The sequence below is a fragment of the Microcebus murinus genome, chromosome X (assembly GCF_040939455.1).
Source record: "Microcebus murinus isolate Inina chromosome X, M.murinus_Inina_mat1.0, whole genome shotgun sequence".
Taxonomy (NCBI): domain Eukaryota; kingdom Metazoa; phylum Chordata; class Mammalia; order Primates; family Cheirogaleidae; genus Microcebus; species Microcebus murinus.
In genome coordinates, this window is record NC_134136.1 from 123393018 (window position 1) to 123420154 (window position 27137).

General features: G+C 43.9%; 1 protein-coding gene across 1 annotated transcript in view; it reads right to left on the reverse strand.

Moving 5' to 3' along the window:
- DGKK (diacylglycerol kinase kappa) overlaps positions 1–27137 on the reverse strand; it is a 121715-nt gene that overhangs the window by 17456 nt on the left and 77122 nt on the right. The window contains exons 10-16 of the mRNA XM_075999186.1: positions 25738–25877; positions 24774–24855; positions 22973–23064; positions 21950–22049; positions 20779–20995; positions 19134–19238; positions 18583–18679 (exon numbers count right to left, since the gene is read on the reverse strand). Coding sequence (XP_075855301.1) covers positions 18583–18679; positions 19134–19238; positions 20779–20995; positions 21950–22049; positions 22973–23064; positions 24774–24855; positions 25738–25877 — 833 coding nt within the window. The remainder of the gene's footprint in view (positions 1–18582; positions 18680–19133; positions 19239–20778; positions 20996–21949; positions 22050–22972; positions 23065–24773; positions 24856–25737; positions 25878–27137) is intronic.

Genomic DNA, 27137 nt, shown 5'->3' on the forward strand with positions numbered 1-27137 from the left:
ATATGCACCCAACTTAGGTGCACCCAGAGTCATAAAGCAAACCTTACTGGAGCTAAGCAAATGGATTAATAGCAACTCCATAATCTTCAGAGATTTCAACACCCCACTGACGGCACGAGACATATCCTCCAAACAGAAAATTAATGAAGAAATAATGGACTTAAACAAAACTCTGGAACAATTGGGTCTGACTGACATTTAAGGAACATTCTACCCAAAATCCACTGAATATACGTTCTTCTCTTCAGCTCACGGGACATTCTCTAAGATTCACCATATCCTTGGACACAAAGAAAACCTCAAGAAATTTAAAAAAATAGAAATCATACCATGTACCTGCTCTGATCACAGTGGAATAAAACTAGACATCAACCCTAACAGAAACTCACATTTCTACACAAAAACGTGGAAATTAAACAACCTCCTACTAAATGATTACTTCGTAAATGAAGAAATCAAGATGGAAATTAAAAAATTCTATGAAGAAAACGACAATGGAGAGACAAGTTATCAACTCCTCTGGGACACAGCTAAAGCAGTTCTGAGAGGAAAGTTTATCTCCATAAATGCCTATAACCAAAAGACAAGAAGATCACAAATAACAATCTAATGAAATGACTCAAAGAGCTGGAAAAAGAAGAGCAGACCCACCCCAAACCAGCAGAAGAAGTGAAATCAACAAGATCAAATCAGAACTAAACGAAATTGAAAACAGGGAAGCTATTTAAGAGATTAATAAAACAAAAAGTTGGTTCTTTGAAAAAATAAACAAAATTGACTCACCATTGGCTAAGCTAACGAAAAGCAGAAAAGAGAAATCTCTAATAAGCTCCATCAGGAATAAAAAAGGAGATATCACAACTGATTCCAAAGAGATACAAGATACAATTTATGAATACTACAAAAATCTCTATGTGCACAAACTGGAAAATGTGGAGGAAATGGACAAATTTCTAGAAACACACAGCCTCCCTAGGCTCAACCAGGAAGAAAGAGATTCCCTGAACAGACCAATCTCAATAGCTGAAATAGAAACAGCAATTAAAAATCTCCCTAAAAAGAAAAGTCCCGGTCCAGATGGCTTCACACCTGAATTTTACCACACTTACAAAGAAGAACTAGTACCTATCTTGCAGAAACTATTCCACAACATCGAGAAGAACAAAAACCTCCCCGAAACCTTTTATGAAGCGAATATTACTCTGATACCAAAACCAGGAAAGGATGCAACAAAAAAAGAAAACTACAGACCAATATCCCTAATGAATATAGATCCAAAAATTTTCAACAAAATCTAAGCTAACCAAATCCAGACACTTATCAAAAAAATAATCCACCACGACCAAGTGGGCTTCATCCCAGGGATGCAGGGATGGTTCAATATACGTAACTCTATAAATGCAAGTCACCACATAAACAGAAGCAAAAACAAAGACCACATGATTCTTTCAATAGATGCAGAAAAAGCTTTTGACAAAATTCAACACCCTTTCATGATACGAACACTTAAGAAAATAGGCATAGAAGGGACATACCTAAAAATGATACAAGCCATATATGACAGACCCATAGCCGACATTATACTGAACGGGGAAAAACTGAAATCATTCCCACTTAGAACTGGAACCAGACAAGGCTGCCCACTATCTCCACTTCTGTTCAACGTAGTGCTGGAAGTCTTGGCTACAGCAATCAGACAGGAAAATGGATTCAAAGGTATCCAAATAGGGGCAGAAGAGATGAAACTTTCACTGTTTGCTGATGATATGATATTATATCTAGAAAATCCCAAAGATTCAACCAATAAACTCCTGGAACTGATTAATGAATTTAGTAAAGTCTCAGGATACAAAGTCAATACACAGAAATCAGAGGCATTCATATATGCCAACAACAATCTAATTGAGAACCGAATCAAAGACTCAATTTCCTTCACAATAGCAACAAAGAAATTAAAGTACCTAGGAATATACTTAACCAAGGATGTAAAAGACCTCTACAGGGAGAACTATGTAACACTGAGGAAGGAAATAGCAGAGGATGTAAACAGATGGAAATCCATACCATGCTCGTGGATCGGCAGACTCAATATCATCAAAATGTCTATACTACCCAAACTGATCTACAGATTCAATGCAATACCTATAAAATTCCATCAGCATTCTTCACAGATATAGAAAAAATAATTTTACGCTTCCTATGGAACCAAAGAAGACCCCGAATATCAAGAGCAATGCTAGGCAACAAAAACAAAATGGGAGGCATTAATATGCCAGATATCAAAGTATACTACAAAGCTGTAGTAATTAAATCAATATGGTATTGGCACAAAAATAGGAATATTGATCAGTGGAAAAGATGTGAGAATCCTGATATAAAACCATCCTTATATAGCCATCTAATCTTTGACAAAGCAGGCAAAAACATACGCTGGGGAAAGAATCCCTCTTCCATAAATGGTGCTGGGAAAACTGGATAGCCACCTATAGAAGGCTAAAACAGGACCCACACCTTTCACCTCACACAAAAACCAACTCACGCTGCATAACAGACTTAAACCTAAAGTCTGAAACTATTAGAACTCTAGAGGAAAAAGTTGGAAACACTCTCCTAGACATCGTCCTGTGCAAAGAGTTTATGAAGAAGTCCCCAAAGGCAATCACAGCAGCAACAAAAATAAATAAATGAGACATGATCAACCTGCAAAGCTTCTGCACAGCCAAAGAAATAGTCATGAAAGTAAACAGACAACCTACAGAATGGGAGAAAATTTTTGCATACTATGCATCCGATAAGGGACTGATTACTAGAATATACTTAGAACTCAGGAAAATCAGGAAGAAAAAATCAAATAACCCCATTAAAAAGTGGGCAAAGGACTTGAACAGAAACTTTTCTGAAGAAGATAGAAGAATGGCCAACAAACATATGAAAAAATGCTCAATATCCCTAATCATCAGGGAAATGCAAATCAAAACCACAATGAAATATCACTTAACCCCAGTGAGAATGGCCTTTATCAAAAAATCTCCAAATAACAAATGCTGGCGTGGTTGCGGAGAGAGAGGAACACTCCTACACTGCTGGTGGGACTGCAAACTAGTTCAACCTGTGTGGAAAGCAATATGGAGATACCTTAAAGCGATACAAGTGAATCTACCATTTGATCCAGCAATCCCATTGCTGGGCATCTACCCAAAAGATCCAATGACACTCTACAAAAAAGACCCCTGCCTTCGAATGTTTATAGCAGCACAATTCATAATTGCAAGGCTGTGGAAACAGCCCAAGTGCCCATCAATCCAAGAATGGATTAATAAAATGTGGTATATGTATACCATGGAGTACTATTCAGCTGTAAGAAACAACGGTGATATAGCACATCTTATATTTTCCTGGTTAGAGCTGGAACCCATATTACTAAGTGAAGTATCCCAAGAATGGTAAAACAAGCACCAGATATATTCTCCAGCAAACTGGTATTAACTGAGTAGCACCTAATTGGACACATAGATACTACAGTAATAGGGTATTGGGCAGGTGGGAGGGGGGCGGGGGGCGGGTATATACATGCATAATGAGTGAGATGTGTACCATCTGGGGGATGGTCATGATGGAGACTCAGACTTTTGGGGGGAGGGGGGAGAAATGGGCATTTATTGAAACCTTAAAATCTGTATCCCCATAATATGCCGAAATAAAAAAATAATTCACAAAGGTAAAAAAAAAAAAAAGAAATAAATCAGGGTTTTTTTTTTTCCCCCACAGAGAGCTGGTTTTTAAATACTTACCAGTATACCATTGATCAGAGTTTATTGGGTAGATCATGAAACCTTAAATATAACCTTAAGCCAATGGTGAAGTGGAGGGGAGTTAGGGGTTGGAGATAGGAATAAGAATTGTTTTCCTAAATAAATTAGTTAAGAAAACATAAATCATTGCTAGCCGTGTCCTTCATTTGAGAAATTGAAAATAGGTACAGTTTAGCTATTTAATCAGAGATTACTTTTTATTTCTAAACTGACCCTTCCTTCATCTCTCGAGATTTTCCTCTCTCAACCACAGTCCAGAAATTGGAGTTTCTCTAACTGATGTCCAAACTTGTCTTCTTAATGGAACTCAAAATGGGTGAATATGGCAGAACTTGGCTGCTGGGAATATTCTAAAAAGGTAGGACTGGTAAGACAGATGTCCTTACTACCCAGTCCCCTAATGACTATTTACTTTTTAGTATCTTTGACCATTTACTGTTAAAGGCAAGAGTGGAAACACAAGTCCTCTGAAATAACAACTAACATTTATTAAGTATTGATAACAATAATAATGATAATAACTGCTAACACATAAAACACTTAACTAGGGGGGAGGAGAAAATGGCGGAGTAGGGGTGCCCTCCTGGCTCTCTGCTCCCAGAGCAAATAGTGAAGAAAGCGGATAGCCACACTCCAGCGATCTACACTTCCACGAGACCAGCTTTGCCAGCCTGCAGACATTCAACAGGAAATGGAGGGATAAGACCATCTACAGCCTAAAGCAAAGGTGAACTGATCATTCTTCCGCAAAACTCGGGGATTCGGAGGAGGCACACATCAGGGAGGGAGCGAGGCGCGGCTTAAGCTGCTGCCGGCGGGCAGTGGCGCCAGCCTCTAACCGGCGCTGAGAAACACCCCTTCCTACACCGAGCTCCACTCCCACGTAGGCCGGGAGGTGCCTGAAGTTGGTGAGAAGTGGCAGCGCGGGATTAAGCTGTGTGGAGAAGAGACTAGAGTAGGGAACCCGCTGAGTTCGCCAGAGCACACAGCGGCCGCGGTTTAAGGTGGGGGAGGGTCCACGCGCAGCAACCGATCTCCGCACATCAGGAACCAGAGCCCTGCCAAACACTCCCAGGTCAAGAGTAAGGGGAGTTTACACAGCAGGAGGTTTTGACTTTGGATTTGGAGGAGGTTTGGGATAGCACTGAGAGGTCAGAGTGCACAAAGTTAGACTCCTTGATCCATTAGGACCCCCCTCCCTCTGCCCCTCCAGCACCACCGCTCCGCCCCTGCATTCCGGCGCTGACTCGGCATTCCAGCGCTGACTTGCGCTCGAGGTTTGGAGAGGCGGCGCAGAGAAAGCGCTGGTATGCGCCGCTGCTCCACCAATTTGATATTGGACCGTCACTTGCTGCACAAGCGGCACTGACTCTGTGCTCAGAGAGTGGACCCTGCCTGGACCGGGCAGAGCTACAGGGGAGATTGATTGCCCTTGGCGAATTTAAGGCAGAGAAAGGTTGCCTTCCACACTCTCCTGTGACCCGGAGCCCCGCCCTGGGCTCCAAAGTCTCTGTCCCAGCCTTGGGGGCGGAGCTGAGATAGAAACTGTTCTTATTCCTGCCGCTTATCTCCACCTGGGTAATTCAAGAGACAAAAGGCAGGGATAGGTGGGTCCCATTGACTGCCTGCCTGCTTTTGGTCAGTCTCACCCTGCACAGGTCTCCCGCTCGCTGTGCCCAGAGTGTGGAGCGCTGGGCCTTGCAGGAGGCAGCCGTCAGTGGTTATAAGGCAGAGATATTTTACGGACCCCCACATCTGGGGATTTGGGGCTAGGCCTTTGGCTCCAAAGTTTGTATCCCCGCCTTGGGGGTGGAGCCGAGATAGAAACTGCTCCTGTTCCTGCCGCTTATCTCCACCTGTGGAATTAAAGAGACAGAACAAGGGGCCTGGTGAGTCTGGCTTCAGGACAATCTCTCACTGCACAGGTCTCCTGCGCTCTGTGTCCAGAGTGCAGAACCTGCCTGGCAGGAGACACCCATGAAGGAAGTTACCCTTAGCTACTATAAGGCAGAGCGTCTTTACGTCTAACACTGTCCTGTTTCTTGTGGCTGAGCCTTGGCTCCAAAGTTTCTGTCCCCGCCTTGGGGGCAAAGCTGAGATAGGAACTGTTCCCATTCCTACCACTTATCTCCACCTGTGCAATTAAAGAGACAGAAGACGGGGTTCCCTGGGTTTGGCTACGGGCCTGCCGGCTTCTGGCCAATCTCTGTCTGCACAGGTCTTCTGTGCTCGGTGTCCAGGCCCTGGAGTTTGCCTGGGCAGAGCCGAGCCTTGTAGGAAGCAGGCTTCAGCGAATACAAGACAGAGAGACGTTACAACCCACACACTCTGGTGACTTGGAGCTGGGCCTTCGGTTCCAAAGTCTCTAGCCCCGCCTTGGGGGTGGAGCTGAGAGAGGAACTGCTCCGGTTCCTGCCATCTATTCCCACCTGTGTAATTAAGGCGACCAGCAGGAAGGGTAGGGTAATTAGCTGTTTCCCCTCCTCTACATCTCAGACTGCTGGATCCCCAGCGGGTTGAGAGACCTGCAGACACCACCCCAGCGAAGGCTGCTGACAGAGAGCAACTCCACCTACTGGCTCAGAAAATAAATAAGACGTGTGAATACCCTGTGGGGGCGCCTCGATGGCCCTTCGGCAGCGTCTCAGTGGCACAACAAAAAAGGTATTTCCCCCCCCTTCGTGTGAAGTAGGGTGAGGCAATTAGCGAACAGCACACATCTGTTTATACTCATACCTCCAGTTATCTCTTGGGTTGTGAAGAAAGGCAAAAGGGAGGTGGGATGCACAGGGTTCGCGCAGAATTCAAAGAAAATTAATCACTTCAAAGGTCAGCTCATGGCCAGCGCGTAATTAGTTTGTGCCTTGCTAGGGCCCTTTGGGGGGAAAATAAAAGGCACCCCGCAATTCAGGTCGGGGTCCTTGCCTGTAAGAGCGGCCACTGTGCTGGCACTCTAGGGCCTGGACCCTGGCTAGCCAGAAAATAAAGCTCCTCTTGAGTGATTGCATCCTTGGTGTCTTTGTTCGTCTGCCTGGCGGGGTGCAAAAAGCCGGTCCCTAACATTTGGGGGCTCGTCCGGGATAAGGCTCCCCTGCAATCCGCTGAGTAGAACACAAAGCTGAGGGAGGAGTGAGCGAGACCCCACACCCGGACTAGCCGAGTGTGTAGTAGGACGAGGAACGATTCCCGGGATTGCTAAGCCGGCACAAGACCTAGGCGGACGCGCTGGAGGGTCGCCGGTCGGAGCCAGACGGAGACGTCCTCTGGCTCCGGGAGGACTCCGGTACTGGTCTCGCCGCCAGAGGCGGGGGACAGGAGGAATTCGGAGAAAGGAAGTCCGGACCAGGTTAGGGCATTGTCTCTTGTAATCTGTCTAGCTTCTGTTGTCCGTTTTGTCTGTCATCACGTTTTGTCTGTCATCACTGTTTGTTACCACCGGGGAGAGTGAGAGTGTGCATGGGTCTCGAGAGCAAGATTTTCAATTTAGAAAACCTGCGAAGAGGAGCAGAGGAGGACCTTAGAGCCACGATCCGGGGCAGACCAGCATTGGCCAAAGGTCCCCGTTGTGTCATCTGCCGTCGGATCCTCACCCCAGAGGCCTCTGCCCTAGGCCAGTGCCGGTACCGCCATCTGCCCATAGTAGATTCAGAGGAATCCTGCCCCAGCCTAAGCCCTGAGGGGGGCCCGCGCCCTCGGACTCCGCCACAACCATGGGGCAAGCCATGACAACGCCTCTCTCTCTCCTAACAGGCCACTTTAAGGACGTGAGGGAAAGGGCCCATAGTCTGTCCCTGGAAAACAGGAGGGGCAAACTAGTCACCCTTTGTAAAGTTGAATGGCCCGAGTTTGATGTCGGGTGGCCTAGAGAGGGATCCTTTGACAGAGTCATGGTAAAAAAAGTAAAAGAAAAAGTCTTTGGGCACCCTGGGCACCCAGACCAGATTCCATACATTATAGTTTGGCAGGATTTGGTGCGAGATCCCCCACCTTGGATGCAAGCATTCGTGCCGCCCTTTAGGGAGTCCTCTGAGGTCCTCACTGTGCGAGGTAGTACTAAGAAAGAACAGCAGGACTCCCCATCCACCCAGGTGCTCCCGGAGTCCAACCTTTACCCAGATTTAATTGGGCTGACCGAGCCTGATGCCCCTCCTCCTTATAACCCCAGGACAGCACCCATGATCTCCGAGGCAACAGCGCCCCAACTAAGTGCTGTGGGAGGGGAAGAAGGGCCAGCCTATGGCACCAGACAGCGCACAGGTCAAACCCCCGACCCGGAGCCTGTAAAAACATTCCCCTTGCGAGCAGTTGGACCCCGGGGGGGAGATGGGACACAAAATTACCAATATTGGCCTTTCTCCACCAGTGATCTTTATAACTAAAAAGCCCAAAACTCTAATTTCTCTGATAACCCTAGAGATTTAATTAACCTATTAGACTCTGTTCTCTTCACGCATCAGCCCACCTGGGATGACTGCCAGCAGTTGCTTAAGGTGCTTTTCACAACGGAGGAAAAAAAAAAGGATTCAGGGGGAGGCGAGGAAGCTGGTTCCGGGGGAGGACGGCAGACCTACTACAAACCCACAAACCATCGACCGAACTTTTCCCCTTGAACGGCCACTTTGGGACTACAATGAGGCTGAAGGTAGGGAGCATCTCCGGGTCTACCGCCAGACTCTGATGGCCGGTCTCCGTATGGCAGCGCAAAAGCCGACCAATTTGGCCAAGGTAGGAGATGTTCGTCAGGGGCCAGAGGAGAGCCCGGCAGCATACTTAGAGAGGATCATGGAGGCCTTCCGGCAGTACACCCCATAGATCCCACTATAAAAGAGAGTAAGGCAGCTGTTATGATGGCGTTTGTCAATCAGGCGGCCCCCGACATTAGGTGCAAGGTGCAGAAAATAGATAGATTGGGCAAAAAAAAAAAAAAAGACTCTGCAGGACCTGTTAAAAGTGGCAAAAAAGGTCTATAACAATAGAGAGACGCCAGAAGAGAGGTTAGAGAAGATCAGGATAAAAGATAAAAAATTCCAAGCTAAAAAAGCACAAAAAGCAAACAGAGATGGCTAAAATCTTGCTAGCCGCCACAAGATGGGGGCAGATAGGGTCAGAGGATAAAAAAAGGCCCCGGCAAAAAAGGCTAGACAAGGATCAATGTGCCAATTGCAAAGAGCATAGACATTGGGCCTGAGAGTGCCCCAAAAGAAAGGGGGATAAAGACTTGGAGGTCCTAAAAAAAGTCATGGTTGCAGGACAGGTGATAGATAAATAAAAAAGATGGGGTTCAGTCCCCCTCCCCAAACCTAGGATAACTTTGCAAGTGGAGAAAAACCCAGTCAGCTTCCTCATAGATACAGGAGCAGAACATTTGGTACTAACAAAAGACACAGAAAAATTGTCCAGTAAGACCAGTTGGGTGCAGGGGGCAACAGGAGCCAAACTATATCGGTGGACCACATGGCAGAGATTAGATTTGGGTTCAGGATAAACTCGCCTACCCTGTTCAACAAGACCCTCCATGATGACCTTGGGTTTGCAAAAAAGGCTCGACCTCTGTATAAAGGGCGTAAGGCGGGGCGAGCATAAAAGTGGACTGTGCAAATAAAAGATGCTTTTCAGGCCCTGAGGGCAGCCATGCTGGAAGTCCCGGCCCTAACACTCCCTGATCCTACAAAAAAGTTTCACCTGTTCATAGACAAAAAAAAAAAAAATACCCAAGGGGGTACTCACGCAGGCCCTGGGACCCTAAAAGAGACCGGTGGTGTACTTGTCAAAAAAACTAGATCTGGTGGCGGCAGGGTGGCCAGTGTGCTTGCAAATCATCACAGCCACGGCCCTGTTGGTCAAAGACACTGATAAGCTCACCCTAGGGCAGTGGCTACAGATCACCACCCTGCACGCCATAGAGGGGGTTCTGAAGCAGCCACCGGGACAGTGGATCACAAATGCGAGGCTGACTCATTACCAAGGGCTTTTGCTGGACGCACCCCGCATCGAGTTCCGGGCCCCTGCCGCCTTAAATCCGGCTACGCTTCTGCCAACCCCCGCTGCAGCCGCACCTAAACGTGATTGCCTTGAGATCCTAGCCGAGACCCAGACGACCCATAGAGACTTGAAGGATCACCTCCTTCCAGGTAGCGACCTGACCTGGTTCACGGACGGAAGCAGTTTCATCCGGGACGGACGCAGGTACGCAGGGGCGGCCATAGTAGATGACCAAGGTAAACTTGTCGGGGTGGCATGCCTTCCGCAAGGGACATCTGCTCAGAAGGCAGAACTAATAGCGCTGACGGAAGCTCTTAGCCGGGCCCGAGGAAAAAGGCTGACGGTGTACACTGACAGCCACTATGCCTTTGGGACTGTGCACATACATGGGGCCCTCTACAGGGAAAGGGGCTTCATCACGGCAGAATAAAAGGAAATTAAGCACATGCCTAAAATACTCCACCTACTAGAGGCTGTTTTGCTGCCAAAAGCAGTGGCGGTAGTCCATACCCCGGGACACCAGAGCGGGGATTCCGTGGAAGCACGGGGCAATCAGAGAGCAGACGCTAAAGCTAAAAAGGCTGCAAAAGACACTCCGCAGCCAAACATCCTGCACCTTAGCCTGCCACCCCCAGGCATGGGACGGTTGCCTCCTCTGCTGGACTATTCCAGTATAGATGAGGTCTGGGCCTCAGAGCAGCTATGTAAAGATGGCTGGTTGCGGGACAAAGGGCATCGCCTAATAGTGCCAAAACTCTTAAGACGCCACCTGTTAGAGCACCTACATCAGACCACACAGCTAAGGGAAAAAAAAGATGCTGCAATTGCTGGACACTGCTCAACTAAGGTTCAAGTCACAACGACGGGTTCCAGATGACATCGTCAAAAGTTGCCGAGCCTGTCAGGTCATGCAGCCAAAAAAGATCAAAAGGACCCACGCAGATACAAGGGAAAGGGGGAGGCAGCCAAGACTATTTTGAGAAGTGGATTTCACAGAGGTCAAGCCTAAAAAATATGGATACCAATATTTACTAGTCATGATAGATACGTTTTCCAGATGAGTAAAAGCCTTCCCTACAAAAAAAAAAAAAAAAAAAAAAACAGCTTTGGCAATAGCTAAAAAAATATTTTAAAAAATGGTCCCCAGGTATAGACTGCCAAAAGAGATAAAATCAAATAATAGACCTGCGTTTATCTGTCAGGTTAGTCAAGGGCTGGCCCAGGCTATGGAGATAAATTAAAAATTACATTGTGCATATAATCCCCACAGCTCTGGGCAGGTAGAGCTAATAAATAAAACAATAAAAGAGACCCTGACTAAATTAGCCCTAAAAACTGGCAGAAACTGAGTGACCCTCCTTCCCTTCACCCTGTTCCGAGCCCAGAACACCCCTTATCACTTGGGTTTAACCCCTTTTAAAATCATATATGGCACACCCCCTCCTGTAGTTCCTAGGATAAGCCCTGAGGCTCTTCTGAGACATCCAAAAAAAAGTGTTACAAGCGGTGCAGGCTCTGCAACGTGTCCACAGTCAAGTATGGCCGGGCCTCCATGCTATCTACCGGCCTGAGGAGGAGGGTGCCGGACACCGTTCCGCCCACACCAGCCAGGGGACTGGGTGTGGATAAAACGGCATAACAGCAGAACCCTCAAAACCAAGATAAAAGGGCCCCTATCAAATTATTCTTGTTACCCCCACTGCTCTTAAGGTTGATAAAATAGTAGTGACCTGGATACACCACTCCCACATGAGACTTGCTAATAAAAAAGACCAGGAGCGGTGCCAGGACCAGTATAAAAAGCAACTGCAGACCCAAAAAATCCTCTAAAGACCAGACTGACCCGAGTGGCAGTGACAGCCCAGGACCGCTGACACAGACTTAGACTGGGGTTGTGGCATCTAAAGATTGACTGGGTGACAAACATGGATGAGTCGTGGTGGGGGGTTGGTTATTGTGTTTTAAAGATGTTGTGTTTTTGGTCCAATGTTTTTGAGATAGAGACCTACAGCTGTACTTACTGCCCCAAACCCCCACCAACCCCATAACCTTACATGGGTCTAAAGATTACTGTATAATGGTGTTAGTGTTCCCAAAAATAATATACCACACTAAAAAAATAACATATGAGGGCATAATAGGGCAAAGAGTCACCAACCTAATTTTTTTTTAAAAAAGAGAGCCCTTCACAGCCATAACCCTGGCTACTCTTTTTAGCTTAGGGACAATAAGAACAGAAACTAATATCTCTTCTCTGGCAATGCAGCAAAGAGGGTTTAATACTCAGAGGGCAGCTGTTGATAAAGATATTGCAAAGATAAAAGATTCAATTTCACACTTAAAAAAGTCTTTAACCTCCCTCTCAAAAGTAGTTTTGCAAAACCAGAGAGGGTTAGACTTGGTGTTCCTGCAACAGGGAGGGCTATGTGTGGCCCTCCAGAAAAAATGCTGTTTCTATGCCGACCACACAGGAGTGGTAAGAGAATCCATGGCCAAAGTAAAAAAAGGGCTTGCTCGTCACAAACGAGAGTACAAAAAACAAACAGGTTGGTTTAAGTCCTGATTCAATAGTTCCCCCTGGCTGACTACCCTGATTTCCGCGCTTATAGGACCACTGGTGATCTTACTCTTAGCCCTGACATTTGGGCCCTGCATATTAAACAAACTCATAAGATTTATAAGAGACAGGGTCAGTGCTGTTCAGCTTCTGGTGCTGCAACAGCAATATCAAAGACTCGGGACAAATAATGCAGACCCAAAACTTATAAATTACCCAAAAGATGAGCAAGAGTGCTCATCAGCTATGTAAAGGAAAGGAGGAAATGTGGGGGCGCATCGATGGCCCTTCGGCGGCGTCTCAGTGGCACAACAAAAAAGGTATTTCCCCCCCCTTCGTGTGAAGTAGGGTGAGGCAATTAGCGAACAGCACACATCTGTTTATACTCATACCTCCAGTTATCTCTTGGGTTGTGAAGAAAGGCAAAAGGGAGGTGGGATGCACAGGGTTCGCGCAGAATTCAAAGAAAATTAATCACTTCAAAAGTCAGCTCATGGCCAGTGCATAATTAGTTTGTGCCTTGCTAGGGCCCTTTTGGGGGGGGGAATAAAAGGCACCCCACAATTCAGGTCGGGGTCCTTGCCTGTAAGAGCGGCCACTGTGCTGGCACTCTAGGGCCTGGACCCTGGCTAGCCAGAAAATAAAGCTCCTATTGAGTGATTGCATCCTTGGTGTCTTTGTTCATCTGCCTGGCGGGGTGCAGGAAGCCAGTCCCTAACAACCCAAACGAAAACCTAAAGGAAAGAAACAACACCTGAGCAAAATGGGAAGAAATCAGCGAAGGAACTCCGGAAATATGAAGAAACAAACAGAAAACACACCCCCAAAGAGGAGCACCAGCTCCTTAGAAACAGACAACAACCCAAACCTGGCAACTAAAATGACAGAAGAGGAATTTCGAATGTGGATCATAAGAACACTCACTGACCTGCAACAACAACTCAATAACCAACACCAAGAAACCAAAAAAAGCCTCCAGGAAATGGAACAAAGGTTCAACAAAGAGATTGACACAGTGAAGAAAACTTTAACCGAAGTCCTGGAGATGAAGAATCAACTCAGGGAACTACAAAATACTGTGGAAAGTCTCAGGAACAGGGTGGATAAAGCAGAAGAAAGAATCTCAGAGCTTGAAGATAACACCTTCCAATTAAATAAATCAGTCACAGAAATACAGCAGAGAAACAAGAGAAAAGACCAAAGCCTACAAGAGCTGTGGGATTATGTGACAAAACCTAACGTGAGGGTCATAGGGTTAGCCGAAGGGGAGGAAGACAACACTCAGGGGCTGGACAAGCTTTTTGAAGATATAATAGAGGAAAATTTCCCAGGCCTTACTCAAAATCTCGATATACAAGTTCAAGAAGCCCAGAGGACCCCTGGGAGATTCAATGCAAACAGGAAGACGTCTCGTCATGCAGTCATCAGACTGACCAAAGTATCAACTAAAGAGGCCCTTCTAAAAGCTGTAAGACAAAAGAAGCAAGTAACATATAAAGGAAAGCCAATTCGAATAACATCAGACTTCTCTAATGAGACTTTACAAGCAAGGAGAGACTGGGGCCCCATTCTCACTCTTCTGAAAAAAAACAATGCCCAGCCTAGAATCCTATTCCCTGCAAAACTAAGCTTCATATATGAAGGAGAAATAAAGACATTCCCACACAAGCAAAGGCTCAGAGAATTCACCAAGACAAGACCAGCCCTACAAGATGTTCTCAAAACAGTGTTACACATCGAACACCATAATAGAAACTCACGAATATTAAAAAAAAAAAAAACCAACACCCAATGATTAAAGGCCAGATATCTCTATGGCTCAAGAGAGAAATCAAAGCAACAACATCCAACCTAAGAGAATGAACAGTAATCTACCTTACCTATCAGTTCTCTCAATAAATGTGAATGGCTTAAACTCTCCACTCAAGAGACATAGGCTGGCTGAATGGATAAGAAAATACAGGCCAAGTATATGCTGTCTTCAGGAAACACATCTAACCTGCAAGGATGCATATAGACTAAAAGTAAAAGGGTGGAGATCAGTATTCCAGGCAAGTGGAAGCCAAAAGAAGGCTGGTGTGGCTGTTCTAATTTCAGACGATTTAGTTTTTAAACCAACAAAAGTAGTGAAAGACAAAGAGGGTCATTACATAATGGTGAAGGGCACAGTTCAACAAGAAGAGATAACAATTTTAAATATTTATGCACCCAACTTAGGTGCACCCAGATTCATAAAGCAAACATTACTGGAGCTAAGCAAATGGATTAATGCCAACTCCATAATCACTGGAGATTTCAACACCCCACTGACGGCTCAAGACAGATTCTCCAAACAGAAAATTAATAAAGAAATAATGTCAAACTTTTTAAATGGGGAAAAAAAAAAAAAAAAAAAAAAAAAAAAAAAAAAAGAAATAATGGACTTAAACAAAACTCTAGAACAATTGGGTCTGACTGACATCTACAGGACATTCTACCCTAAATCCACTGAATACACGTTCTTCTCATCAGCTCACAGGACATTCTCTAAGATTGACCATATCCTAGGACACAAAGTAAACCTAAAGAAATTAAAAAAAATAGAAATCATACCATGTATCTTCTTAGATCACAATGGAATAAGGGTAGAAATCAACCCTAACAGAAACTTACATTTCTACACAAAAACATGGAAATTAAACAACCTTCTACTAAATGATTACTTCATAAATGAAGAAATCAAGATGGAAATAAAAAAATTCTATGAAGAAAACGACAATGGAGAGAAAAGTTATCAACTCCTCTGGGACACAGCTAAAGCAGTTCTGAGAGGAAAGTTTATCTCCATAAATGCCTATAACCAAAAGTCAAAAAGATCACAAATAGACAATCTAATGAAACGACTCAAAGAGCTGGAAAAGGAAGAACAGACCAGCCCCAAAACCAGCAGATGGAGTGAAATCAAGAAGATCAAACCAGAACTAAATGAAATTGAAAACAGGAAAGCTATTCAGGAGATTAACAAAACAAAAAGATGGTTTTTTGAAAAAATAAACAAAATTGACACACCACTGGCTAAGGTAACGAAAAGCAGAAAAGAGAAATCTCTAATAAGCTCCATCAGGAATAAAAAAGGAGATATCAAAACTTATCCCAAAGAGATACAAGATATAATTTATGAGCACTACAAAGATATTTATTCACACAAACTGGAAAATGTGGAGGAAATGAACAAATATCTAGAAACACAAAGCCTCCCTAGGCTCAACCAGGAAGAAATAGATTCCCTGAACAGACCAATCTCAACAGCTGATATAGAAACAGCAATTAAAAATCTCCCTAAAAAGAAAATTCCCGGTCCAGATGGCTTCACATCCGAATTTTACCACACTTACAAAGAAGAACTAATACCTATATTGCAGAAACTATTCCACAACATCGAGAAGAATGGAAACCTCCCTGACACCTTTTATGAAGTGAATATTACTCTGATACCAAAACCAGGAAAGAATCCAACAAAAAAAGAAAACTACAGACCAATATCCCTAATGAATATACATGCAAAAATTTTCAACAAAATCTTAGCTAACCGAATCCAGACCCTTATCAAAAAAATAATCCATCATGACCAAGTGGGCTTCATCCCAGGAATGCAGGGATGGTTCAACATATGCAAATCTATAAATGCAATTCACCACATAAACAGAAGCAAAAACAAAGACCACATGATTCTCTCAATAGATGCAGAAAAAGCTTTTGACAAAATTCAACACCCTTTCATGATACGAACACTCAAGAAAATAGGCATAGAAAGGACATATCTAAAAATGATACAAGCCATTTATGACAGACCCATAGGTAACATCATACTGAATGGGGAAAAACTGAAAGCATTCCCACTTAGAACCGGAACCAGACAAGGCTGCCCACTACCTCCACTTCTATTCAACATAGTACTGGAAGTCCTGGCTACAGCAATCAGACAGGAAAGTGGAATTAAAGGTATCCAAATAGGGGCAGAAGAGATCAAACTTTCACTGTTTGCTGATGATATGATATTATATCTATAAAACCCCAAAGATTCAACCAGGAAACTTCTGGAACTGATCAATGAATTTAGCAAAGTCTCAGGATATAAAATCAATACACAGAAATCAGAGGCATTCGTATATGCCAACAATAATCAAATCGAGAACCAAATTAAAGGCTCAATACCCTTCACAATAGCAACAAAGAAATTAAAGTACCTAGGAGTATACTTAACCAAGGAGGTAAAGACCTCTATAGGGAGAACTATGAAACACTGAGGAAGGAAATAGCAGAGGATGTAAACAGATGGAAATCTATTCCATGCTCGTGGATCGGCAGACTCAACATCATTAAAATGTCTATACTACCCAAACTGATCTACAGATTCAATGCAATACCTATTAAAATCCCATCAGCATTCTTCACAGATATAGAAAAAATAATTTTACGCTTTGTATGGAACCAAAGAAGACCCCGAATATCAAGAGCAATTCTAGGCAACAAAAACAAATTGGGAGGCATTAATATGCCAGATATCAAACTATACTACAAAGCTGTAGTAATTAAAACAATCTGGTATTGGCACAAAAATAGGATTATTGACCAGTGGAACAGATGTGAGAATCCTGATATAAAACCATCCTCATATAGCCATCTAATCTTTGACAAAGTAGACAAAAACATACGCTGGGGAAAAGAATCCCTTTTCAATAAATGGTGCTGGGAAAACTGGATAGCCACTTGTAGAAGGTTAAAACAGGACCCACACCTTTCACCTCTCACAAAAATCAACTCACGCTGGATAACAGACTTAAATCTCAGGTGTGAAACCATTAGATTTCTAGAGGAAAATATTGGAAACACTCTCCTAGACATCGGCCTAGGCAAAGAGTTTATGAAGAAATCCCCAAAGGCAATCAAAGCAGCAACAAAAATAAACAAATGGGACATGATGAAACTACAAAGCTTCTGCACAGCCAAAGAAACAGTCATGAAAGTAAACAGACAACCTACAGAATGGGAGAAAATTTTTGCATCCTACGTATCCGATAAAGGGCTGATAACTAGAATATACTTAGAACTCACGAAAATCAGCAAGAAAAAATCAAATAACCCTATTAAAAAGTGGGCAAAGGACATGAACAGAAACTTTTCTAAAGAAGACAGAAGAATGGCCAACAAACATATGAAAAAATGCTCAACATCCCTAATCATCAGGGAAATGCAAATCAAAACCACAATGAGATATCACTTAACTCCAGTGAGAATGGCCTTTATCAAAAAGTCTCCAAGTAACAAATGCTGGCGTGGATGTGGAGAGAGAGGAACACTCCTACACTGCTGGTGGGACTGCAAACTAGTTCAACCTGTGTGGAAAGCAATATGGAGATACCTTAAAGCGATACAAGTGAATCTACCATTTGATCCAGCAATCCCATTGCTGGGCATCTACCCAAAAGATCCAATGACACTCTACAAAAAAGACACCTGCACTCGAATGTTCATAGCAGCACAATTCATAATCGCAAGGCTGTGGAAACAGCCCAAGTGCCCATCAATTCAAGAATGGATTAATAAAATGTGGTATATGTATACCATGGAGTACTATTCAGCTCTAAGAAACAATGGTGATATAGCACATCTTATATTTTCCTGGTTAGAGCTGGAACCCATATTACTAAGTGAAGTATCCGAAGAATGGAAAAACAAGCACCAGATATATTCTCCAGCAAACTGGTATTAACTGAGTAGCACCTAAGTGGACACATAGGTACTACAGTAATAGAGTATTGGGGAGGGGGGAGAGGGGGCGGGTATATACATACATAACGAGTGATATGCGCACCATCTGAGGGATGGTCATGCTGGAGACTCAGACTTGTGGGGGGAGGGGGGGAAGGGCATTTATTGAAACTTTAAAATCTGTACCCCCATAATATGCCGAAATAAAAAAAAAAACACTTAACTATGGTTGTCAATTTCTGCTCAATGGAAGCACATTTCATGTATAAACTCAATAAATGTAATAAATATATGTAGCAAATTCTACAATTACTTCATTCTACATGTAAGGAAACTAAGGCTCACTTTGGTTGAGTCACTTGCATAGGTCACATAACTAGTAAGTAGAGTTAGGATTTGACTCTGTGTATCTTGAGATTATGCTCTTAACCAGAAAAAGGATGAAGCCATCAGGAGGTAATATAAGTGTTAAATACTTACATAGTTTCTGGCGTAAAATGTAAGTATTCCAAGTTGAGGTTATCTAGGTCCTCACTTTTGAGAGAAGATATAAAAGATAGATTACTACCACAAGTACCTAGGCACAAAAGACATCACCTTGGTGTCAGATGCAAACAAAAAAAGCCCTTCCCCCACTTATATTTCATCCTATTTTCTCTGTGGGACAAGGTCAAGCTCAATGATCTTCTCCTAGATAACATTCAGGGTTTTCATGTGAAAGAGGGAGTCTCTTAGATGGATAGGGACTCCCACTAAGAGAATAGTAAGGTTGGGATGAGCTGCTTGCCTACTCGCAGTGAAAACAGCTTCAAATCTTGGGCTTCATCAGGACAGAGTTTTCAAAGTTCCTGATGGAGTCATTACTCTGGATGTTGGCATGGGATCTTATAGTGTGAGATTTCTGGGAAAGAGGGAGAGGTATCCACTGCAGGATTATGGCTAAGAGAGTATTCACGAAAAACAAATATTTATTCTTTGGGAACTAGGCAACAGCGACGAAGGCTAGAGTAAGAGAAGAAAAAGATCCTTACCATGTCTTGGGCTCATCTGGTTAATATCATCTGAGTCATCTTCCAGGAAGAAAGTTGAAGCAAAGTTCTTAATAGATATTGTCTGTCTGCTTTCCTCATCCAGAACTATAGAGAAAAAATGGGAGGAAGGAGGGAAAGAAGGAAGGAAAGGAAGGAGGGAAGGAGAAAGGAAGGAAAGACAGAGGGAGAAAGAGAAGAAGAAGAGAGGGAGGGAGGATTGATCACATTTATTAATCATTTATTGAGCATCTATTTTGCTTAGTTAATGCCAATCAGTGTGTGAGGAGATGATACAGACTCCCATTTGACCATCACCTTTCCTCCACGGTCTGTTTGTAGTCCCACCTTCCTTACGGTTTGCTACCATGTATTCATATTCATGCCTGAGTTTTCTCTGTTATACTGGATATTCTTTTTCTGTCACCCAGTACATGTGATTGTGAGTAGAAACTTGGGGCTGGGGATGGGGGGGATCAGGGTGGGAAACCCTCTGCTCTTCTACCTCCATTCTATTAGTTCATTTATTGACATGGCTTTTGTCCAGAATTGAGCCTCTGGGCCCATGCCACACTTTCACTCAATTGACTCACCCATCCCCAGAACATTTGAGAAATCTCCTTCCTTTTTCTAGCCTATGTGTTGTATAGCTCAGGGCTCGCTCATACCAAAATTCAGGTTCAATCTCTACCCTACCAGGGCTGCCTTTCTCTGTCCTGGCACCAGAAGCTGTACCTCTAAATCTAACATATGTGTTGATGGAGCAGACTGAGGGTTGGTTGTGACAAAGTTATGGCTATATCAGATTAATCTGATCTTTACTGCTTGGAAACTTTAGAAATAGAAGCAAACTGACTAATTCTTCCACAATGCAGAAGGGAGATTTCCTTTCTTTCTTGGAAACTTGGCTGATATACTTAAAAGTACTGAGGTGGAGCAAGATACCGTGGCTAAAAGTCAAAGGACAGACGAAGGGACTTCCTTGCTGCATGGGACTTCTGCTTAATTTCAGTAACTCAGTTAGAACACACTTAGTCTTATGCTACCATCTGTTTGTCAATGAAGTGTTTTGGGGAAGAAATGATCCCCAAAATGTTAAATGAAGAAGTTGGGGGAGTTGAAAGAGTTTTCATACTGAGTTGGAAAGTTTGCAGACTGTCATAATTTCTGGGCAATGGCAATCAATGCTAGAACCATCAGGACCACTGTCAGGGTCGTTGTGCCTGATTAATACTGTGCAAGCCATGCAGAGATGAACACCATTTTCTTTATAAAATAGTCACAGGTTTGGTGGTTGGAAAGAAACAAGAGCAGGTAGAAATAATTCCATGGCTGCTGGTGGATGCTGACAGAGCTTTGAGCCAGGCCACTTAGCATCCGTCCTTGTTTACAATGAATGTTGGTCCCCAAAATAAGTGAGTAGCAAAAGTTGAGGGCCTGGGGTAGGAGGAGCCAATAGGGCAGCTTATCAGGACTGAGGCTTCTCAAATCAGCAGTGTAAACACTGACTTTGGATGCAATATGCATACAGAATCTAGTCAAGTTTTAGTAGTGGAGTCAGCGAACCCAGAGTGAGGGAGACCAGTAAACCATCCACCAGAACCTTCTCTTTCTCCTACCTCAGTCACTACAATCCTGGACACCTTACCTTGTTCAACTTGGAATATGATGAGTTTCAAGGATTTCTGGAGATTCTGGGCCTTTGTGGCCAGCTCCAACTTGCACTTGGTTATGTGGTCTATTTGAGGAACGAAGGGCTTTCCATCTGCCTTGCTGCTGTCTGTGCTCTTCTCAGCAGAGGTAGCTGCTGACTCCCCAGCCAGGACATCAGTCAGGACACTGAGCTTATCATACATTATATCACTCTGTATAGTGAGGAAGGAAATGAGACGTTGTTATGAGGGACCAGTGTTTGAGAGAGCAGAATGAGGAGCGGGGGTGGTATGGGGAGAGGAGGGGTTGGCCAGGAACACTGAGCACAGAAAGAACATATTGGGAGATGAAGTATATGGGGAAAAAAGTTGGGAAGATGTGATGAGATAACCAAAGGGTGTTAGGGGATCAAATATATGTCATTTGTTTCTGAGCAGCCCTGGCATCAATGTATATTGCCAAGTTTTTCTCGTCTCAGACTGGCCTATAAAATAATGTGTGATATGGTAAACTTGAGGAAAGATAAATGTTTCTAGACTGGAGTTTTCATGGGCATGCTCCTATGGATGTGGATGTGCTCTGCGTGGGTGCTTGGGGTCTGCCTTTGTGGCTAGGTTTGGGGACCTACATCTGCTACAGGATTTAAGGCTTTGATTCCCAGTTCTATCACTTAATGGTTTGTGACCTGAGGCAAGCTACTAAACCTTTCTTTGCCTCTATATTCTAGGGCAGTTGTGAGGATTAGATAAATTAATACATTAAGAGCATTCAGAATAGTCTCTAGCACAGAGTAAGTACCATGTAAGTGTTACCGTTGGTATAGAGGTGAATGTGGGCATGTTTCTAGTGTGTATCTGTATGTGGACATTTTCAAGTATGTTGTATACAACCATGTGAGTATGTGTTTGGTGTGCACTATGTCTAGTTGTGGGCAGATGCTAGTCATATGTTTAGGTACATGGCATGTGTGTATGCACGCATAGTACTATTCTTCATTTGGCAAAAGATGGAAGTTTGATGAAGTTGGACATTTTGTATCAGGGAGGCTTACCAGCTGCCCCTCCTTGCCTTTCTTTTACAATTACCAGTGAAAGGCACATTTGCTTTTGTCAAAAAGGGGCCCTTGGCTCCACAAAAAGAATAACACAAAAAGAATGGAAACTTACTTTCAAAATCACAGACTCTATTGCTATATTGTTCTGTTTTATCTGACCCCAGGCCTTCACAATATCAGCCACAAAATCTTCCACTGCTGAACACAGGAATCTGGAAAGATAAGATAGATGGCATGTTGTGACATGGGGCCTGAGGTCCAGAGTCCTTCTTTCTTATAATGTCATCAGTCTCCATCTTTCTCCTCCTCCTCTCTGTTTCCTTATCTCTCCTGCCTCCCTCTCTCTCCCTCTCCCCCAGGTCTCTCTTTCTCTCCCTCTCCCCCAGGCCTCTCTCCCTCTCTGTTTTTTTTTTGTACATATGGTGAAATATGCTCTATCTCCACTTCAGTCCAGTTTCACACCACTTCCCAAGTCAAATACTTGAGTTTGACCAGCGTTTCTTAGTACTAATTCTGAATTTCCATAAAAGACAATTCGCTTGGTCCAACTTGGGTCAGATTTTCACCCCTGGTCAATCCGTTATGGTTCAAGGGCCCAGCTAATTTAGTACTAACATAACAACATCGGGAGAACTCTCTCCGTGGTGAGTGTTTCTCAGAGGACAGTGTGGTAGACTGTACAGGAACACCCCTTGCAAAGAACTCCCAGAAGGAACAAATACCCACATGTTTAGAAGAGGAGAATATGTTGCTCAGATTATGAGAGAGCAGCTATAGGTAGGTACTACAAAGACCTTTCCTGGTGTCAAAGATGGAAAACAAGGTGTCTGTACTGCAGGGAGCTAAGCTATGCTCTTGAATGATCTAGAATGTTGTTTCCCTTCTGTAACCCTCTTTCAAAATCTCTGGCTTGCAATTTTGTCTTTTTAGAGCAGCAGGGGCCTCAATTTCATCTTTCTTTCTAAACTTTCCATTCAGGAGGTTTGAATTGGGAGAAGCCTGATTTGGGAAGATAAATATATACATTCCTTGGCCTCAACACCCTAAACTATCAAAATAAACATGATATCTGACCTGGGAACAGCCCGTGAACAGAAAAATCACCCCAAAGGATGAGAGCCAAAGGAAGACTGACCTGGTTGCGATGATTATCTCCGTTGGGTATTTGGCCTTCAGGATTTTGTTCAACTCAGTGGCTGCTGATTCTAAGTGTTGGACGGCGGCAGCCTAGGGGGAAAAGGAGTGCTTAGCTCTGGCCTCTTAGCACTGCGACAGTGTGCTGCCCCTTCTCATCCCCCACAGCTCAACTGCCTCTCTGGAAATGATCAAAGGATTCTTGTTGAAGGTCCCCCAAGATAATCTTAGATCTGTGGTCATTCTAAAAATGTAGATGTATTTTATTTCCTCTCATTTAAATTAATAATTGAAAACTCATATGAAGGAAGTACTGTTTGTTTCATGTTTCAAGGAACAAACAACCTCATATTACACAGCTAGTAAAGAATAGAGTCGGGATTCAAATCCATATCTTTCCAATGCCAGAATGTCGCTTCTTAATAATATTATTACTAATAATAACAGCATCCACTTATGTAGCACTGACTGTGTGCCAGGCTCTGTTTTAGCTATATGTATATATTTTTCCATGCAATCCTCATAACAACCCTATGAGATAAAGATTATTATTATCCCCATTTCACAGGGGAGAAAACTGAGGCATAGAGAAGGAGACATTAATACGTGGCAGAGCCAGAATTCAATTCCAGGTAGTCAGGTCTTCAGTCTGTACTCTTAATTACAACTTCTACTACTCCCTTCTGTCACCCCCTACTTTTGAACATCTACCAAGTCCTGATAATTCTATTTCTTCAGTATGTCTCAAATATGTCCACTTTTCCTTATCCCTGTTACCACTTCACCAATCCAAATCACCCTCATCTCTTGCCTAGAAAATTATATTTCCTAGCTTTTCTCCTTGCCTCTAGTCTTTATTCCTTTGTTTCTCCATATATCATGGAACCTTCTGCTTAAACCTTTTCTGTTAGATAGCAGGATATCTGGATAGATAGCAGGATATGTGATAAAGCAAGTATAGTGAAATGTTAGTGGTAGAATCTATCATTTCAACTTTTCTATATGTTTGGAAATTTTCATAATAAAATAAGAAATAAACCTTCTATAATTCTCATTGCTCTTAGAATACAAGTCTAAACTTCCTACTACGGTTTACTGGGCCCCTTCAGGCCTGGATGCTGATGACTTCTCCAGCCTTATCTTAGTCACTCTCCCTGCATGCCCCTTTCTGGCCCCTATGACCCAGCCATTATGGATTTATTTCAGTTCTGTGAGTAGTCCATGCTATCTCTTGCCTTTTGGAGCAATACATGCTGTTCCCTCTGTCTGGAATAGGCCTCCTCTTTCTTATTCTCCTGGTTAACTGCCTCTGGTCCTCAGGTCTCTTCTGTAATGTCATTTCCTCTGAGAAACTTTCCCTGATTTGCCCCCAGACTGAGATATATCCCCCTGTTGTGTGTCCCCAACTCCCTCTACTTCCTTATATACTAACACTCATACTACTGATTAAAACAATTTATTCTACCATCTCTCTAAGTAGACTATGTGCTCCATGACAGCAAGGACTCTTTCATTCTTCTTTACCGACTAGCATATAAGAACAGCTCCTAGAAGAGTATGTCACATATAGTAGTTACTTTATAAATATTTTGAACGAATGAATAAGTAAATGTCTAAATGAATTATATCCCCAATGCCTAACATAGTTCTTGGTAAATAGCTGCTGACTGACATGTCCCAAATCCTCAATGATCTCATCCTCATTGAGACCATGGACAATACAAAAGCTTCTCTCTGGACTTTGCCAACTATTTCACTGTGTTACAAAGTGTTGGCCTGAATTATAGCTGGGCAGTAGTTACCTCAAATCGTGGTACATCCATTTCAACCTGTCCTTTTAGCAGCAGGGTTTGTCTGGGTGTCTCACGAATCATCACACTCCATCTAAAATGAAGTTCAAAGACAGATAGATATTTATGGTTATGTTTCATCACAGATGGGAATCAATGCTTCAAAGGTCAAGAAAGAGGTCAAAATATTTATGTAGTGGGGGAAGGCATGTTGTACGGGGTGCCCAAGCAATTTCTTGTCACCTGAACTCAAGATATACCATAAGAGGGTCCTCTGCCTCATGACTTCTATAGGCCAGTGTGATGGAAGGAATTCTCTCACAGGGTTCTCAGAGAGCAGTGATTCTCAACCAGAGGTAACCATCAAAATCACCTGAGATGCTTTTATAAAATACACATATCAAGGCCCTGCCCAAGACCTAATGAATCTTTGTGGTGAGGCCCAGTTTGGTATCTTGAAAAATCTACCCAAGAGATCCTTATGGGTAGCAATAAATCAAATACTCATATATGCCACAGCATAGAAAGTCTGTTTTTCCCTCAGGAGATAGGATGACAATATTCTCTCTTCTCTAGAGCACAGGCAATCTCATCCAGTTATTTCTACCTCCACCCCAACTTCTTTAGTTTCTTTGAAAACCTGATGAAACTAGATTTTTCTCAACAAAAAATATGCTTATATAGATAAGTGGCTATACAATTTGAAGAAAGTTCACAGAACCCTTGAAATTTATTCATGGGGCCCCAGCTCTAGGATCTTTTGGTTTTGAAGAGGAGCTTTAATGATGTTTGAGGGACACATGGCAGCCCCTAGGTTCCCAAGAGACAAGACCCCTCAAACTGGCATGCACTGATGCCAGAAAAGAAATGAGGCTCTACAAGAAAGATTAGAGTATTCCTGATTGAGATGATGTAACTGGGAATACCTGATGTGAGTCTGGAAGAGGCACAGGGACCCAGTCTTTCAGCCACTCACCTGTCTAGAATCCTCACATTAGCCTGCTCCACTCTGTTGAGGATGTCCAGAGGAGATTTTCTTTTGTTCCAGAATGCACCCCAGCCCAGGACATAGGCCAGATCATTGCCAGTTCCAAGTGGGATGACTGCCAGCTGACACTAAAAGAACAAAATGAGGTACCCTTTTCAGACAGTCCTTCTATCAAGTTTCACCCATGAAAGAACCAAGAGGATACTCTTGGAGAATAATTATGGCCTTAAAGCCAGTGGTTTTAAGGGACTTCAGATTCCAGGAAGTATAAGGGGAGGATGTTTGAGTTGGGGTAAAATTTTGCCTAAAGAGTTGGACCAGGGAGCTCGGAGTAAGATGGTAGACGAGAAACAACACCACCAGCCAGAGTGTCTCTGCAAAAAAGACAGATTTTAGAAGACTGTAGAAGCAATAGGTAAGCAGACAAGCATACATCGGATGAGGGTCGGAAGGAGGGGTATCTGAGACTATGGGAGACTCCACCAGAGGAGGTTGATGAGGAAAACTAGAAGAAGTTAACACACGAGAAGCTTGGAGACCAGTGGCAAGGGTAGGTGGAGCGGTTAACTTTCCCCTCCCTTGCATCTTGGACTGCTGGTGGAATCCCCAGCAGTTAGAGAGACCTGCGGACACCAGTCCAGAGACGGCCACAGCCAGTGAGTGGTAAACCTATAGCGGACGTGGCACCAGCCTCCCAACTCCCTTGGGGCACCTCCGTATGCCAGACCTGAGCCGCATGGCAGGCACCACATTGCTACATTCTCCCCTACCTCTACCCTATCTGTGGCTGCCAAGAGAGACAATATAGCCACCAGCAGGAGGCATCTCCAGGGAATGGGACCTTCCCTTTTGGGGCCCTACAACTGACTGAGGGGTACTCAGACTGTGAGCTCCCTATCCGCCAGCCCTCCCAGGTGCTGCTGTCCTGGTGATTACAGGAGAAAGGGGCAGACCCTGAGGCTGAGAGATATCGACCCAGCTTGGGCTCCCCTTGGGTGAATTAGGACTGGCACTCCTCACCCTGGTGGGGACAGGCATTGAATTCTGGGGCTCAGAGGTCAGACCTGCCGACCAGATCCCGTGCACCCAGGTCTCGCATTGCCCAGAGCACAGAAGGCATATTTATCAATAAGCCTACTAAGCTGTGTCTATGCCTTCAGGGGAAGATCAGCGTGCTTGAGGGCAACCCTCCTCCAAAGGGGGGGCCATGTGCCCAGCCCAGGTGGTGACCCAGTGCAGGAAACATCCCGGCCCCCATCACAGCCAGGGGAGGCCCAGTGGCGTGAGGTCTGGCCTGCTGGCAGAGGCCTGGCAGAGGCCCAGGAGAAGCCACGGGAGTTGGGGAGGGTGGAAAGGAGCGAGCCCCACTCCAGACTGAAGGTCTCAGA